Source organism: Erythrolamprus reginae, chromosome 5, assembly GCF_031021105.1.
Source record: "Erythrolamprus reginae isolate rEryReg1 chromosome 5, rEryReg1.hap1, whole genome shotgun sequence".
In the NCBI taxonomy this organism is placed as follows: domain Eukaryota; kingdom Metazoa; phylum Chordata; class Lepidosauria; order Squamata; family Dipsadidae; genus Erythrolamprus; species Erythrolamprus reginae.
The window spans coordinates 37,343,819-37,358,005 of record NC_091954.1 but is presented as its reverse complement, the minus strand read 5'-3'; the positions used below and the strand labels follow the sequence as shown (position 1 = coordinate 37,358,005).

The window sequence follows — 14,187 nt, the reverse complement described above, 5'->3', positions numbered from 1 at the left end:
AATTAGAGAGCCTTAACAACATAGATATAAGAAAATCTAGTTATAATCTCAAAAAACATTTATTGCCATTATTTACTTATATAATTTATAAACTGAAAAATTAACTGTTCAGTGCATGATAGTTGCTGCAAGGTTGGATATTGCACAATATTTGAAAAATATAAAGCCTCCATCATCATATCACTGATATGAATTTTTTTTACAGAAAAATTGATACCTAAAAGAAAATAAATGTTGGGGTATACAGTACCAGAAGTTACCTTTAACTTGGAATGAGTTTGCCCTTTTTGCAAAACATAATAGGCCAAATTATTTTTGCTTACTCCAAAATTGTTGAGTCTTAATTTGTTCTTAAATCTGGTACTGTGTATGTTAATCCTATTTATTTTTATTTAGTTAATTGGATTTGTATGCAGCCCCTCTCGGAGGACTTGGGGCGGCTCACAGCAAGTACAAAAACAGAACAATAATATGAATCCAATTAATAATACATTGAAACAACCATTAAATTCAATTAAAAGACAACCTATCAAACCAATCATTCAACAATCATACTGAAAACATTCATTGGTCAGTGGGAAGATCTAAAAGCCCTAAGCCTGGCGGCAAAGATGAGTTTTTAAACTCTTCCGGTAGGCGAGGAGGGTGGGGGCAGTGCGAATCTCCGTGAGGAGCTTATTCCAGAGGGCCGGGGCTCCCACAGAAAAAGCTCTTCCCATAGGTCCCACCAGTCGACATTGTTTGGTCGATGGGACCCTAAGGAGACCAACTCTGTGGGACCTCAACTGGTCGCTGGGATTCGTGCGGCAGAAGGCGGTCTCGGAGATAGTCTGGTCCTATGCCATGTAGGGCTTTATAGGTCATAAGCAACACTTTGAATTGTGTTCGGAATAGATTGGTAGCCAATGCAGTCCACGGAGTGATGGTGAGATGTGGGCATTTCTTGGAAGGCCCAAGACTGCTCGCGCGGCTGCATTTTGGACGAGTTGACGTTTCCGAACACTCTTTCATTGCAGTAGTCAAACCTCGAGGTGATAAGGGCATGAGTAACCATGAGCAAAGACTCCCTGTCCAGGTAGGGTCGCAACTGGTGCACCAGGCGAACCCGGGCAAACGCCCCCCTTGCCACAGCTGAAAGATGGTGTTCTAAAGTTAGCTGTGGATCGAGGACACCCAAGTTGCAAACCCTCTCTGAGGGGGTCAATAGTTCCCCCCCAGGATGATAGATGGACAGATGGACATGTCCTTAGAAGGCAGTACCCACAGCCACTCCGTCTTGCCTGGGTTGAGTCTGAGCCTGTTGGCACCCATCCAGACCCTGACAGCCTCCAGACACCGGCACATTACTTCCACTGCTTTGCTGAGTGGACATGGGGTGGAGATGTGCAGCTGAGTGTATAATAATAATTTATTAGATTTGTATGCTGCCCCTCTCCGAGGACTCGGAGCGGCTCCCAACAATAATTCACCCCATGCCCTTGGATGATCTCACCCAGCGGTTTCATGTAGATATTAAACAGCAGAGGGGAGAGAACTGACCCCTGAGAAAGCCCACAAGGTAGGGACCTAGGAGATGACCTCTGCCCCCCTGCTAACACCGACTGCAGCCAACTAGAGAGATAGGAAGAGAACCACCATAAAATGGTGCCTCCTACTCCCAACCCCTCCAGTCGGTGCAGAAGGATACCATGATCGATGGTATCAAAAGCCGCTGAGAGGTCAAGAAGCACCAGGACAGAGGGTAAAGCCCTGTCCCGGGCCCACCAGAGATCATCCATCAGCGCGACCAAAGCAGTTTCCGTGCTGTAGCTGGGTCTGAATCCTGACTGCCGAGGGCCTAGATAATCGGCTTCTTCCAAGGACTACTGGAGTTGGAGCAATACCACCTTCTCAACAACCTTCCCCATAAAGGGAAGGTTGGAGACAGGATGATAGTTGTTGAATATGTCTGGGTCCAGGGAAGACATCTTGAGGAGGGGGCGCACAAGTGCCTCCTTGTATGGAGCCGGAAAGGACTTCTCCCTCAGAGAAGCGTTGGTAATCTCCTGGACCTAGCTGAGACCAGCCAGGAGGGACACGGGTCCAGCAAACATAAAAATCCTACTGTACTATTTTTAAATTTTAACTGTTTTTTTACTCTGTCATTGTTTTACTATGTATTTTATTATCTATTGACAGGCCATACATCCCTCACCTGTATCTGTTTTCTAAGCAAAATAAACTTTAAAAAACCCCTAAGCAACTGTGTGAAATCAGTTGATGTGAGAATGGTCCAGTTTAGTAGAATTTAGTAGAATGCGCTATGCTGCATTTTCCTGGTATTCCTAGGAGGAATGAGCAAAGAACATAAGTATATGACAAGAATATATAACCCAAGCAGGAGACCCCACACATAAAGGTTAACCCAGCTCAAACAAACGGGCATCTATACTACACTTAACTAATGAAAGCGGAATATGCTGTATGTAGATTATTATTTAGTGACAACAGCAAAGATAGAATTAATACTGTGCAGCAGAAGGCACTCTTGTGCTTTCCAGAGATGGAAAAAATAAAATATGTGCTAGATTATGGGTGCCTCAGGTGGATGACACTCAGCATGCCACAGAGAGAGAGCTGAGAATTTTTGTGACTACTAATTATGTTTATGATGTGGCTAAGATAAAGCCTTTGAGAGTTTCACTGCTGATGTTGCCATACAGGAAAAGAAAAACTGAAGGCACAAAGAAAGAATTGCAGTAGGATTATGCAATTGTAAGAATCATGAAGACAGGAAAGCCCAACACAGTGAAAAATGAAATGAAACTACTGCACATTGATATTTTAGGCATAAGCAAATTGAGATGGACTGGGATTGGACACTTTCAGTCAAAAAGTCACATTGTTTACTCTTCAGAACATGAAAAACAAAGAAGGAATTTTTTTCTAGTGGTTACAGCACCATGCTAAAATGCTGGAGACTGTGAGTTCACGTTACGCCTCAGTCATGAAAGCCAGCTAGCCTGTCTCTCTCTTTCTTTCTTTCTTTCTTTCTTTCTTTCTTTCTCTCTCTCTCTCTCTCTGCCCAAACACCACCCAGGGTTAATGTGTCGAAAATAAGACCTGGAGGGTGTGTTTGATATATTCACTGCCTTGAGTTATATGTAAAAATAATAAAGGCAGAATACACATAAATAAAAAGGAGCAATGTTGCTTTTACTTTTTTGGAGTGTATCAGCAGTGGGTTGCTCCCGGGTTGGACCAGTTATTAGAACCAGCAGTGCCAGTGGTGAGAGGCTCTGCCCACCCACCTGGGATGCTTCTGAGCACGCACAGAAGCGTTGCGCACATGTGAACTAGTAACAAAAATATTTACAACCCACCACTGGACTATATAGCAAGAATATTAGACTACAATTAAATCAATGTTTGAACAATATCAGAACAACTATGAGGGAAAGGGTAGGAAAAATCAGAATGGGACCAAGCACACTGCACGGTGATATAAAGAGGTTAAGGAAGTGATAAAGTTGAAAAAGAATTATACAAATGTTATATAAAAATACTCCTCAACCCTATAGGAGAGTGTCAAAAGCAACTGTGCAAGATTACAAAACAACATTTGTTAGAACCAGAAATAATGATTGAAGAAATAGCAAGAGTTATAAAGAGTTACAAAGCAACAGGAATACATGAGCTGCCAAACAGACATTCAAGCAGCAGGGGAAAGCAGCATCAAATGGCTATACAGAATCTTTAATGCTGCACAGACACATCCAATAGCACCCATAGATTGGCAACATACAATCATAATTCCACTGTGCACAAACAAATGAAATAGATGAGAATGAACACAATATTAATACATCTCACTTTTGAGCCAACTAGGAAAAAGGTATGCCAAGTGATAGAAATAAGATTAAATTCAGTTATAGAATCACAGCAAGCAGAACAGATTAATTTTAGAAGAAACAGAAGCAGTACAAATGCAATTTTATACTTAATTAATAGAAAAAATGGAGTACAATACCAAACTCCTTGTAACTTTTATAGACCAAAAAAAAAAGCATTTGACAGAGTAGACAGAAATATATTGTGACAATGATCCAATATGGAGTAAGTGAACATCCTTTTGGATTATGTAAAAGCTTATAGAATATTGGCGGCAGTGCAATTAGAACAAACCAAGGAACATCGGAACCCGTTGCTGTAACATCTGGAGTAAAACAGGGGCGTGTATTCTCACCACTATTATTTATCACCTACATAGACAGCATAAATTGAATGTTTTTTTAAAGTTTTTAGGATGATTTTTTAAAATGTCTTTTAACTGTAATTAATTGGATCAAATTGTTTTACTATGTATTGTATGTTTGTTGTGAACCACCCCGAGTCCATGGAGAGGGGCGTCATACAAATCCAATAAATAAATAAATAAATAGGAAATAAATAAGAAAACAATCAAGCCCAAGAATCAGGGGTGAAATTCAGCAGGTTCGAACAGGTTCTATAGAACCGGTGGCGGCAATTATACACAGTTTGGAGAACCGGTAAACTGTACGGCTGACTGGCCTCAACTGCCTCTCCCACTTACTCTTTCTCTCCTCCTTCTCAGGCTCATACACATAGAACAAACATAAGAAGGAGGCGAGAAGCAGCCAGGTTGAACACTAGAAGATTTGGCAAAACTTTTCTTTCAGTTCTGTGGCATGGCTTGGTGGGGTGGTGCCATCCTACCTTGTTGTGACATAAATTTGACCATGCACACTTAGTTACATTCCCACCAAGCCACACTCACAGAATCGGTAGGGAAAAATTTTGAATGTCACCCTTGCCAGCAATGGAACTAATATTAAACAAACTACTCTTTGCATACAATCAGGTATTGATAGCACATACAGCTAAGGAACTGCTGCAACAGTCTTTTATCCATGAACCAAGAATGCAAAATAAATTAGTATCAAGAGAGAATAAAGAAGTAAAGGCAATTGATAGAAAAAAGCAAATGCTAAACACAGTAATAGAGGATCATAAAACAAGCTTCAGAGTTCAAACTTCTAGGAACAATACTCACTGAAGATGGGAAAATGGACCAAGAGATATGATGCAGTAAGGCTGATCAAGTATTGACAGCTAGTTACACTCCAATAATATAATGTAGTACTGATCAGCACAAAGAACAATCTCATACAAAGCATATTCATTCCTACCTTATGTTACCGTTGTCAAACATGGACATTTGCAATAAAACATAAGCAATATTCACTATGAAAATGACATGTTTGAAGAAAGCTGCCAGAAGGAATAAAATAAAAAATGAGGTCATAAGAGAAATAATTGAAATAGAATGAATTTTAAAGTACATACAAAGATAACTAGTTAAGTGGTTTGTTCACCTGGAGAGAATATTTTAGGATTCTATATCATACAAGGCATATACAAAAAAAGGTCAAAGAACAGAAAGACACAGAAGATGGAGACACAATACTACAACAGCATCAAATAACTACAGTTGAGGCTGCAAGAAGAGAAAAACCCAAAATTTTGCATCTTCCTTGAGATCCAAGAAGTAAAAGAGGAAATAAGCAGAAAATTGCTAAAGGGAGGGAGGGTCAATTATTACATCAAAACATGGCCAAATCCTGATTTTATTTTTTTAAAAATCACAAATCGCTCATGTGCAAATTGTAAATTAAGCTACAGAAGAAGAAAGCCAACCAGTTTCCACCCTATGAACTTGTTATGTGCATATACCCACCATTTTGGAGGAAAATGCTAGAAATTTTATTTATTTATTTATTTATTTATTATTTGGATTTGTATGCCGCCCCTCTCCGAAGACTTTGGAAGTTCTGAAACCCATTGATACACAACCATAAGAACTGTGGAATGAAATCAGAATTAGGGATAAATGAAAAGGGACTGCCAAAGATAAAACAGAAGAAAACTAACCGGATGTCAAAACTATGGAAATTACTAAAAGGAGAAACCAAGATAGGCAAAAATCTCAAAAAGATTAGCAAAGAGTTTCAGAGAGCTATTAATGTTTCAATGGCTTTCAATGTTACAACAACACCTGCAAAGGCACTGGAGATGAAAACAGATATGAAAAAACAAGCAAAGCCTTCTAAAATATAGGATCCAGTCTCAAACTGGTGTGCTAATGGATACAAATAGACAGGGATTCCTATAAATCAAATAAAGATAGAAGGAATAAATTGAAATAAATTGAAATAAATGTTAACATCTAAGATCCCTTAGAACAGGGCCAGATGTGTCATGTATTGGCCATGCGGACACCTGGTTTAGTGAAGGAGAAAAAAGTCCCAATATGTCATGTGATGCCACCATGATGACATGAAACCCCTGCCGTAGAATATATTCCTCACTTACAAGAACCTAAGATAAAGTTAAAACCATATTCTAGTCATTACGAGGTTCAAAGACCATAAGAATTGATGGAATACAACACAGAAATATGGCAAGCCACAGAAGAACAATCAGGCAAGCTTCTAACTAGAATTTGTCTTTAAATCTGGAGAATAACATAGTAGACAACAGATTGGAAAAGGCCAATCTATTTTCCAAAACCAAAAATGGGAAACTTTAGATAATATGCAAAGTGTTCTTAATTTCACATGTTGGAAACTAAAATTTTGGATCATCCATTATGGATTAGATGTCAACATCCAAGAAAATGCCATCTGTTCAAGATGGCTTTAGAAAAAGCTGATATTATTTATTCTTATTTCTTTATTGGTGAAGTGTGATTGGAAATGTGTCTTTGATGCATATGCTCTCAGTGTACATAAAAAGAAAAGATACATTCATCAAGAATCATAAGGTACAACACTTAATGAGTCATGGAGTACAAATACACAATCAAATCATACAAGGAAACATCATGTTTGCAACACCATGTGACTACAACCTTAAACTTTCTTCAGGTTTTCCCCTTGACTTTGCTTGTCAGAAGCTGTCTGTGAAGGTCACAAATGGCAATCATACAATCATAAATGCATACCTGTTACTAAGCGCTCAAATTGCAGTTTCATGGCAATTTTCTGCCACACTGGCTGTAAGTTTAAAGATCATAAGTAATATTTTCCAACCCTGTCATAACTTCCAATAGTTGCTGAACAAAAGTTGATAACTAGTTAGAATACACTATATATTTTCAAGTAAGTGATATAGATCATCCCCTCACCTTCAAAAATTGCCAAAAACTATCAAAGGACATTTTGCTAATGTTAGAATTACAGCAAGTTTCTATATCTTCTTCAATTGTTGAATATATTATATATGGAACATATTACACTTATTACCAGGAGAATATGATTGAAGATGATAATCCCACTTCTATATTACAAAAGCAAAGCATTATCCTATAATTGTTGAATTTTGTATATTATCAAAGATTTTTAACTGTTCCCTTGTGAGTCTAATCAAAGTAAATGAAGAATGCTCCAAGCAGAAAAAAATATTACTTATTTTGAAAAGTTAATATATGGCTTTCAGCATTTTTCAAAAATCTGTAGAAAAGAATTGAATTTCTGTGTTGTTGCAAAAGGCATCTTAAGCTCCAGGATATCCTGCTAATAAGTCAAGCAGGATCTTCCATAAGCAACAATAGAACAATGTTATCTTGCAGAATAACTATTAAGCAAGCTGGGACTTAAGTGCAATTAAATAAGAGGAGAAAAATGAAAAATAATAGTTTCATGTTAAAGAAGAAACAAGCTACAGTATATAACAGATAATGTTCATAAAGTGGATAAGAGAGGTTTCTCAGTGCTTATCGCTGATAAATTAAAATATTTTGTACATTCTATCACTTAAGGGCACATTATATAAATCAATGAATGTACAGAGGGTTCTTTTTTCAAATAAGCCACTTATTCCCTCAGACTGAACTGAATGAACTACATGCATATCATGCAGTGCTGATTAACTATACTACAGCAAGTAATTAATGTGCAGAATTAATGGAAGAGTTTTTTGTATTTTAACATGCTCTTATTTCTTTCAATGGTTTGAATGACAGTGCAATAGTATATGTGACATGATACTGTCACATATTGACAATTTTGTGACTTTTAAAAAGTTACAATAGGTAAAATGTATACTTTATATCTTACCAAGGTAATAATTTCACAAAATATAAAAAAGTTTATAATTCCAACATGATTATAACACAACATACTGGGTTAAAATTATATATTCCCAGACAGAACCAAAAATCAGTAATAAATTTCTTAAATGTTCTTTCAAAGTGTTGATCACATATTAAAAACAATCATTGTGACATTAATTGTTCTTAACAGTACTCAGAGCTCTCAGGTCAAGGAGCCCTACTATTAAATCGTAATTTTCAATTGTAAAGGCTTAGAACAATAAAACCAGAATTCTTTGATAAAACATTCTCATGTCCAAATTTCAGAACGAGGGTTCTTTGGATTGTCAGGGAAATAGAAATGACAACTAAAAAAACTACTAAGTCAATATACAGCTTACCTGCATTTATATTCAGTATGTAAAACATTCATGATCACTAGATTCTGTGTGGAACTTGCTATGTGTTCAAAATAAAATATTCTTCCAACATTTGTCAGTTTAAAAACATTGGGACATTTAGAATAAAGAAATATTAAAATACTTCAAATAATTAGTACAAGAAAAAAATCAACAGAATTGTAGTGTTAAAGATAACATATATCTTAATCTTGAAAAAGATTGTCTTGCCATTAGAAGACAACTCTAAAAGAAAATAATTATTTGGCAGGGCAAAGAAAAAAGGCCAAAAGGGAATAATCTTACATAATAAACCTTCAATATCTATTTCTTCTATTACAAATATATTGAGGATCAAATTTAATCTCTGAAAAGTATGTTTGCTTTTAGTTAAATGTAGCATTATAGTTCCTAAAAAAAGGAGTGTGGGTTATTTTGTATTCTTTTATCATAAATTCCTTCAGTTTGGGACTTATATTCTAAAGCATATTGTAGCAGGGCTGTCAAACTCGCAGCCCATGGGCCAGATACACGCCACGCCCGGTTTAGCCAAGAGGGACAAATCCCAATAGGACATGTGATGCTGCCGTGACATGAGTTTGACACCCTGCACTATAGCAATAGCAGACTTATATACTATTTCAGTGCTTTACTGTCCTCCCTAAGCAGTTTATAGAATCAGCATATTGCCCCGAACATCTGAGTCCTCATTTGACTGACCTCTGATGGATGGCTGATCAGGAAAGTGTTATGCCTTACCTTATGTACCAACAATATAATTTAGAATATCAATACATTTTATCTATTTTAGCATAAATATTTATGCTTTCAAGTGCCAGTATGATGTTGTGCATTGTTAGAAGCATATATTGAGTCTCCAGAGGAAGAAATTGTGAACTAAAGATGGCTGTACTAAAAGCAGAATCTACAACTGCAGTGGAACAAAGAGCCAGCAAGCACATCAGCTCTTCAAAATTATTCTTTAAACAGAGAGAAGATTCAGGTTCAGGTTCCAGATGGTTGATCCTTATGAAGAGACCAGAAGACAGTGGTATCTGGTGTGTTTAATTGTCTGCCTAAACTACAGTCAAAGCCACTTCTAATCATGATTGGGAATTAATTGTTAATTACTCTTTAGTTATTAGCAAGCTTTAAGTTGACAAAGGGTTTTTTAGACCACTTTAGTAAAAGAAATTACTTCAAGGACTTTAAAAAAATAATTTTGGGAATAAACAGCAAAAGAGTAATTAGAATATTAATTTTGGAAAATTACAAATGGAGTAAGGGTCTGGAGGGATTTGAAATAAGATTTTGAAATTAATTATAAAACCCTTTGCGTGGAAAAATACTTTTGTTTTGAATTGTTAAAGGTAACTGGGACATTGAACATTGGACACTAGAGGAAACTAGAAAGGACTAAAGATTACATTTAAATTCACACTTAAATGTGAATTACTGATAAAGAATGAAGCAGAATACTTAACATTAGAGGATATTTATGAGCAAAGGACCCAGAACTTAATTTTAAATTTGTCTCCCATTATAGAACATTTAAAGGATAATATGAAAGAAGAACAAGTTTTACTGGACTGATTTGAAAGTGGATTTAAAAATTACAGCCTATAATATGGAAAAAGATATACAGGGCATACAAATGAAACCAACTGATGTCCTAATTAAAAAGATATATAAATAACAAATCAAAAGAATGACCTGAATAACTATTCCATATTAGAATTACAATAGATATTTATTAAAAGTTTTGAAGAGTTTTGTAAAAATGGACAAAGAAATTACTAAAACAAAATCAAATTCCAGGACCGTATTTGAAGGGAACAAAGATTGAGATTCTTAAAAGTAAAAGGAAGGAATATAAAGTTGGTTTATCTGATCAAGGTTAAAATAGATAAGTTGCTCTCTCTGGTAACTCCGAATAGACCTTTGTTGAATGACAAGGCTTTAAGGAACTGTTTATAATCAAGGACATAAGGGAAGAAAAGACATTTGTTGCATTTTAAGAGGCAGCAATAAGTTACTAAATTGTGCATATTTATGACGAAAGGGAAAGTCATTTTATATATATTCTTTTTACTATATTTTTTCTATTTTTCTATTCTATATTTTTGTGCATTTCCTTTTTTGTTTTTTATTTCTATTAGTTATTTTTTAAATTATGTTTACTAAAATTTCTATTAAAATATATGCATATAATTATTTCAGCATTTCATATAGTTAGAAGCATATAGAGGTTGTCCTTGACTCACAACAGTTCACAATGGTTTAGTGACAGTTCAGTTACAATGACACTGAAAAAAGTGACATGACTATTTTTCACACTTATGATCATAGAGCAGGGATAGGGAAAGTTGGCTCTTCTATGACTTGTGGACTTTAACTCCCAGAATTCCTGAGCCAATCATGCTAGCTCAAGGATTCTGGGAGTTGAAGTCCATATGTCGTAGAAGAACCAACTTTGCCTATCCCTGCCATAGAACAACCTCATAGTCACATGATCAAAATTTAGCTGCCAGGCAGCTGACTCATATTTATGAGAGTTGCAATGTCCCAGAGTCACTGGCAACAGAAATGTTGGGCTCAGTTGTGGTTGTACATTGAGGACTACTTTACTGTAGTTATGAATTTTACAATGTAACACTAGAATACAATTGTAAAAAATAGCATGACTTTAAAAACGGTCTGAATCTATCTATCTTTTAATTTTAATATTGAAATACTAAGTGGCAGAAATATGCCCCTCCCTTAATACTGCAGAACCAATAAAAATTATTCACTATTTTGTTTAAACAGAGTGAAATATCAAATAGAGGTCCAAAGACATTTAGTTCTTTAAATGAAATGAAACAGTATTAGTAAGTTGATATTCTATACCATTTAATATATTGTATTTTTATAACAGTTTATACTGTATATATTGAAAAATGAAGTAATGCAAAGCCAAAATTAGTTAATTTCACTGCGTAAAGATGACTATATTGTATATTTACTTATAATAGCTTATAAGTAAAATACATTAGAATACAGAAAAGGTTTTATCTTAATAAACTGATCTGGATATAAGATACTGTAATTCAAAAATTGCCCCGCATGCTTTAAGAAAACATTTAATACCAACTAAAGTTCCATTCTACATTAAAATTGCAAAGCTTCAATTTTACTCAGCCTCAGTTGTTGCAATTGATCTGTCTTGGCCTCTTAAATGACAAAACCATTGCAACACACTGCCGCTTTAAATATTTCAAGGCTTATATAGCTAGTAAATAGGCCCCATTGCAATTTGGCTGTGAAGGTCATGTCCTATTGTATCTTTCCTCAGGTATTGAGTATGAAAGAATCAAAATGTTTACTCCACACAAATATTTTAATGTGTCTTAATCTCTGTATTACCATTACAGTATACCTGTTCTTATTAATAGTAAATGCTATTCAGGTCAATACACACCCAAGCCTCTTCCTGAATCTATTTAAATCCACACCCTGAACATATTATAATGATTACATTTTAGCAATTTCAGCATGTTATTTGCACTCATATGCCTAATTTTACAAACACAATCCTGTTGAACCTCATTTCTCACCATTAGTGAGGCAAAGCAGTTTTAAGCAAAAGGGATTGGCCCTTTAATGTGGAAAGGATAATTAAACAGATTCCTCAAGTGTTGTTGGATTTGGTCATAATTTACAATATAAAAACCACCTAGACAAGATCTGAAATTTTGTATTTCGGCATTTTTAAAGAATACTATTTTAGTTAACATTCATAAAATGGGAGACAAATAATATTAAGAATATTAAGAAAAAGAGCTAGAATAAAAATGCAAATTTTTTTAAACTGAAAATTAAATGGAAACAATGAGCCTTGAAATAATGTAATTTGTTTTTGAATCCCTAACATATGTGAATGCTGTCTACAAATATACAGGTTTAATTATATGAAGAAAGACTGCTACCTAGTGCTGGCATAAACTGTAATGACAAAAACATTTAATTTTACACAGGATTAAATTATAAAACAAATGCTAAAATCTCTCTGCCCTTTCTCTGCCCCCCCCCCCCCATTTTCGGCACTCCAAGAAAGGACTTTACCTGAAAAGGCAACAGATTATTGCCATTGTCTGTCCTGAAGGCGTTGTCTTCCATCCAGGATTTTGGAGCTAGAGGAGCAGCCCGGGGAAATTTTGGTGGGGCAATAACATTGGTAGAAAAGGGCTTTTTAAGAGGTGAAATGGGATTGAGTGGGGATGGCACTCCAACTCCAACACCCACACCAACTCCCACACCTACTGCCCTTCTAGGGTCTCTGCCAGGTTGCAGCCCACCCCAAGGATTGGAAGGTGTACTCCAAGCTGCATTTTGATGGTTATTCCAACTGGAAGGAGAAGAGGTGGAGGTGGAAGAGGAAGAAGGTTTGCTTGTCATGATGGGCTGATGGCTATAAGCAGCATTTCTCTGGGTAAAAGATGCTTGATTAGGGCTGACCGGTGACCTCCTTTGCTGCTGCTGTGCTTGTTGCTGCTGCTGCTGCTGTTGGTGGTGCTGAGTCTGAGCTAGGCCAATCTGCGGGGAGAAAGTGCCTCCAAAAACAGGATTGACATGATGAGGGAAATTTTGGAAAAGCATTGTCCCATTAACTGGGGTAATTCCTTGAAAAAAGCTATCATCCACTGCGTTTGTGGTCCCTGTAGACCAAGTGCTTCCGAAGGAAGGAGACAAGGACGCGCCGGCTGTAGGCTCCTGCTGAGGCTGGTGGAAACTTAAGCCGGCAAGATGGGAGACTCCATTTGCATCTTTTCTTTGCTATTTTGGGCAGGAGCTGCTGAGCCGATGCTAGTCACTGGACTGTCCTCCGGTTTGGGTGTCTCTGACGTTATGGGTGTAGAAGGAGCTTCTGCTGCGTTTGGATCTTGCTGCTGCCGCTGCTGCTGAGGCTGGACTTTGCTTTTGTCCATCAGTAAATCATCCTGCATGGTTTGCGCAGCTGAAACGAGGAGAAAAGGAAAAACCATAGAGTATTAGCATTCATAAAGCCGCTTTAGCCTTCCGCTGCTCGCTAAAATTCCACTGCTAGCATAATGCCGCCGCAAATTGCAAGACACAGCAATACTAATAACGCAATCCCCACCCCCCCACTCCCTTTAGGGATAAAGGGTTTGAATCGGCGCGATCAGTTCCCGTTGCCTCTAAAAACACATTTGAAGAGGTTTCACCCTTTTCGACGTCTTGCTTCCTTTCAGGGTAAAGGAAAAATGTGCTTATAGGGCACAGATATACAGCAATTTCGCCACGTCTCTTTCTCTTGTACCGGAACTCAGAGCTCTCGCCCTGCAATGAGAAACTGATTCTGGTTCCTGTTTTTCCGCGCACCCTCCTCCTCCTCCTCCCCTGTTATTTGCATACGTCAATAAATACTGCTGCGTCCTTCAGCAAGGTTAAAAAGACAGCAGCCTTTACTCTTCTCCACCCCTTTCCTATGAATAGACTTTTAAAGGAGCCGAATACAGTACTCAACTAATTTGAAGCATTCGCGATCTAAAGTCTAGATTATAATAAGTGGAAACGCTCAAGACGAGACATTTTGCTCTTTAAATTACGGGGGAGGGGAGAGAGGGAAAGTACCCTATGTAACAAAATATCCAGTTTGGCTTGCTTTAGCACAACCATTTTGGATAAAACCGGCTT

At 36.9% G+C, this 14,187-nt stretch overlaps 1 protein-coding gene across 1 annotated transcript in view; it reads right to left on the bottom strand.

The window, feature by feature from the left end:
- CPEB3 (cytoplasmic polyadenylation element binding protein 3) overlaps nt 1–14,187 on the bottom strand; it is a 110,043-nt gene that overhangs the window by 87,657 nt on the left and 8,199 nt on the right. Inside the window, 2 exon segments of the mRNA XM_070752415.1 lie at nt 12,595–13,268; nt 13,271–13,486. Of these exon segments, the coding sequence (XP_070608516.1) occupies nt 12,595–13,268; nt 13,271–13,475 (879 nt within the window). The 5' untranslated portion in view covers nt 13,476–13,486.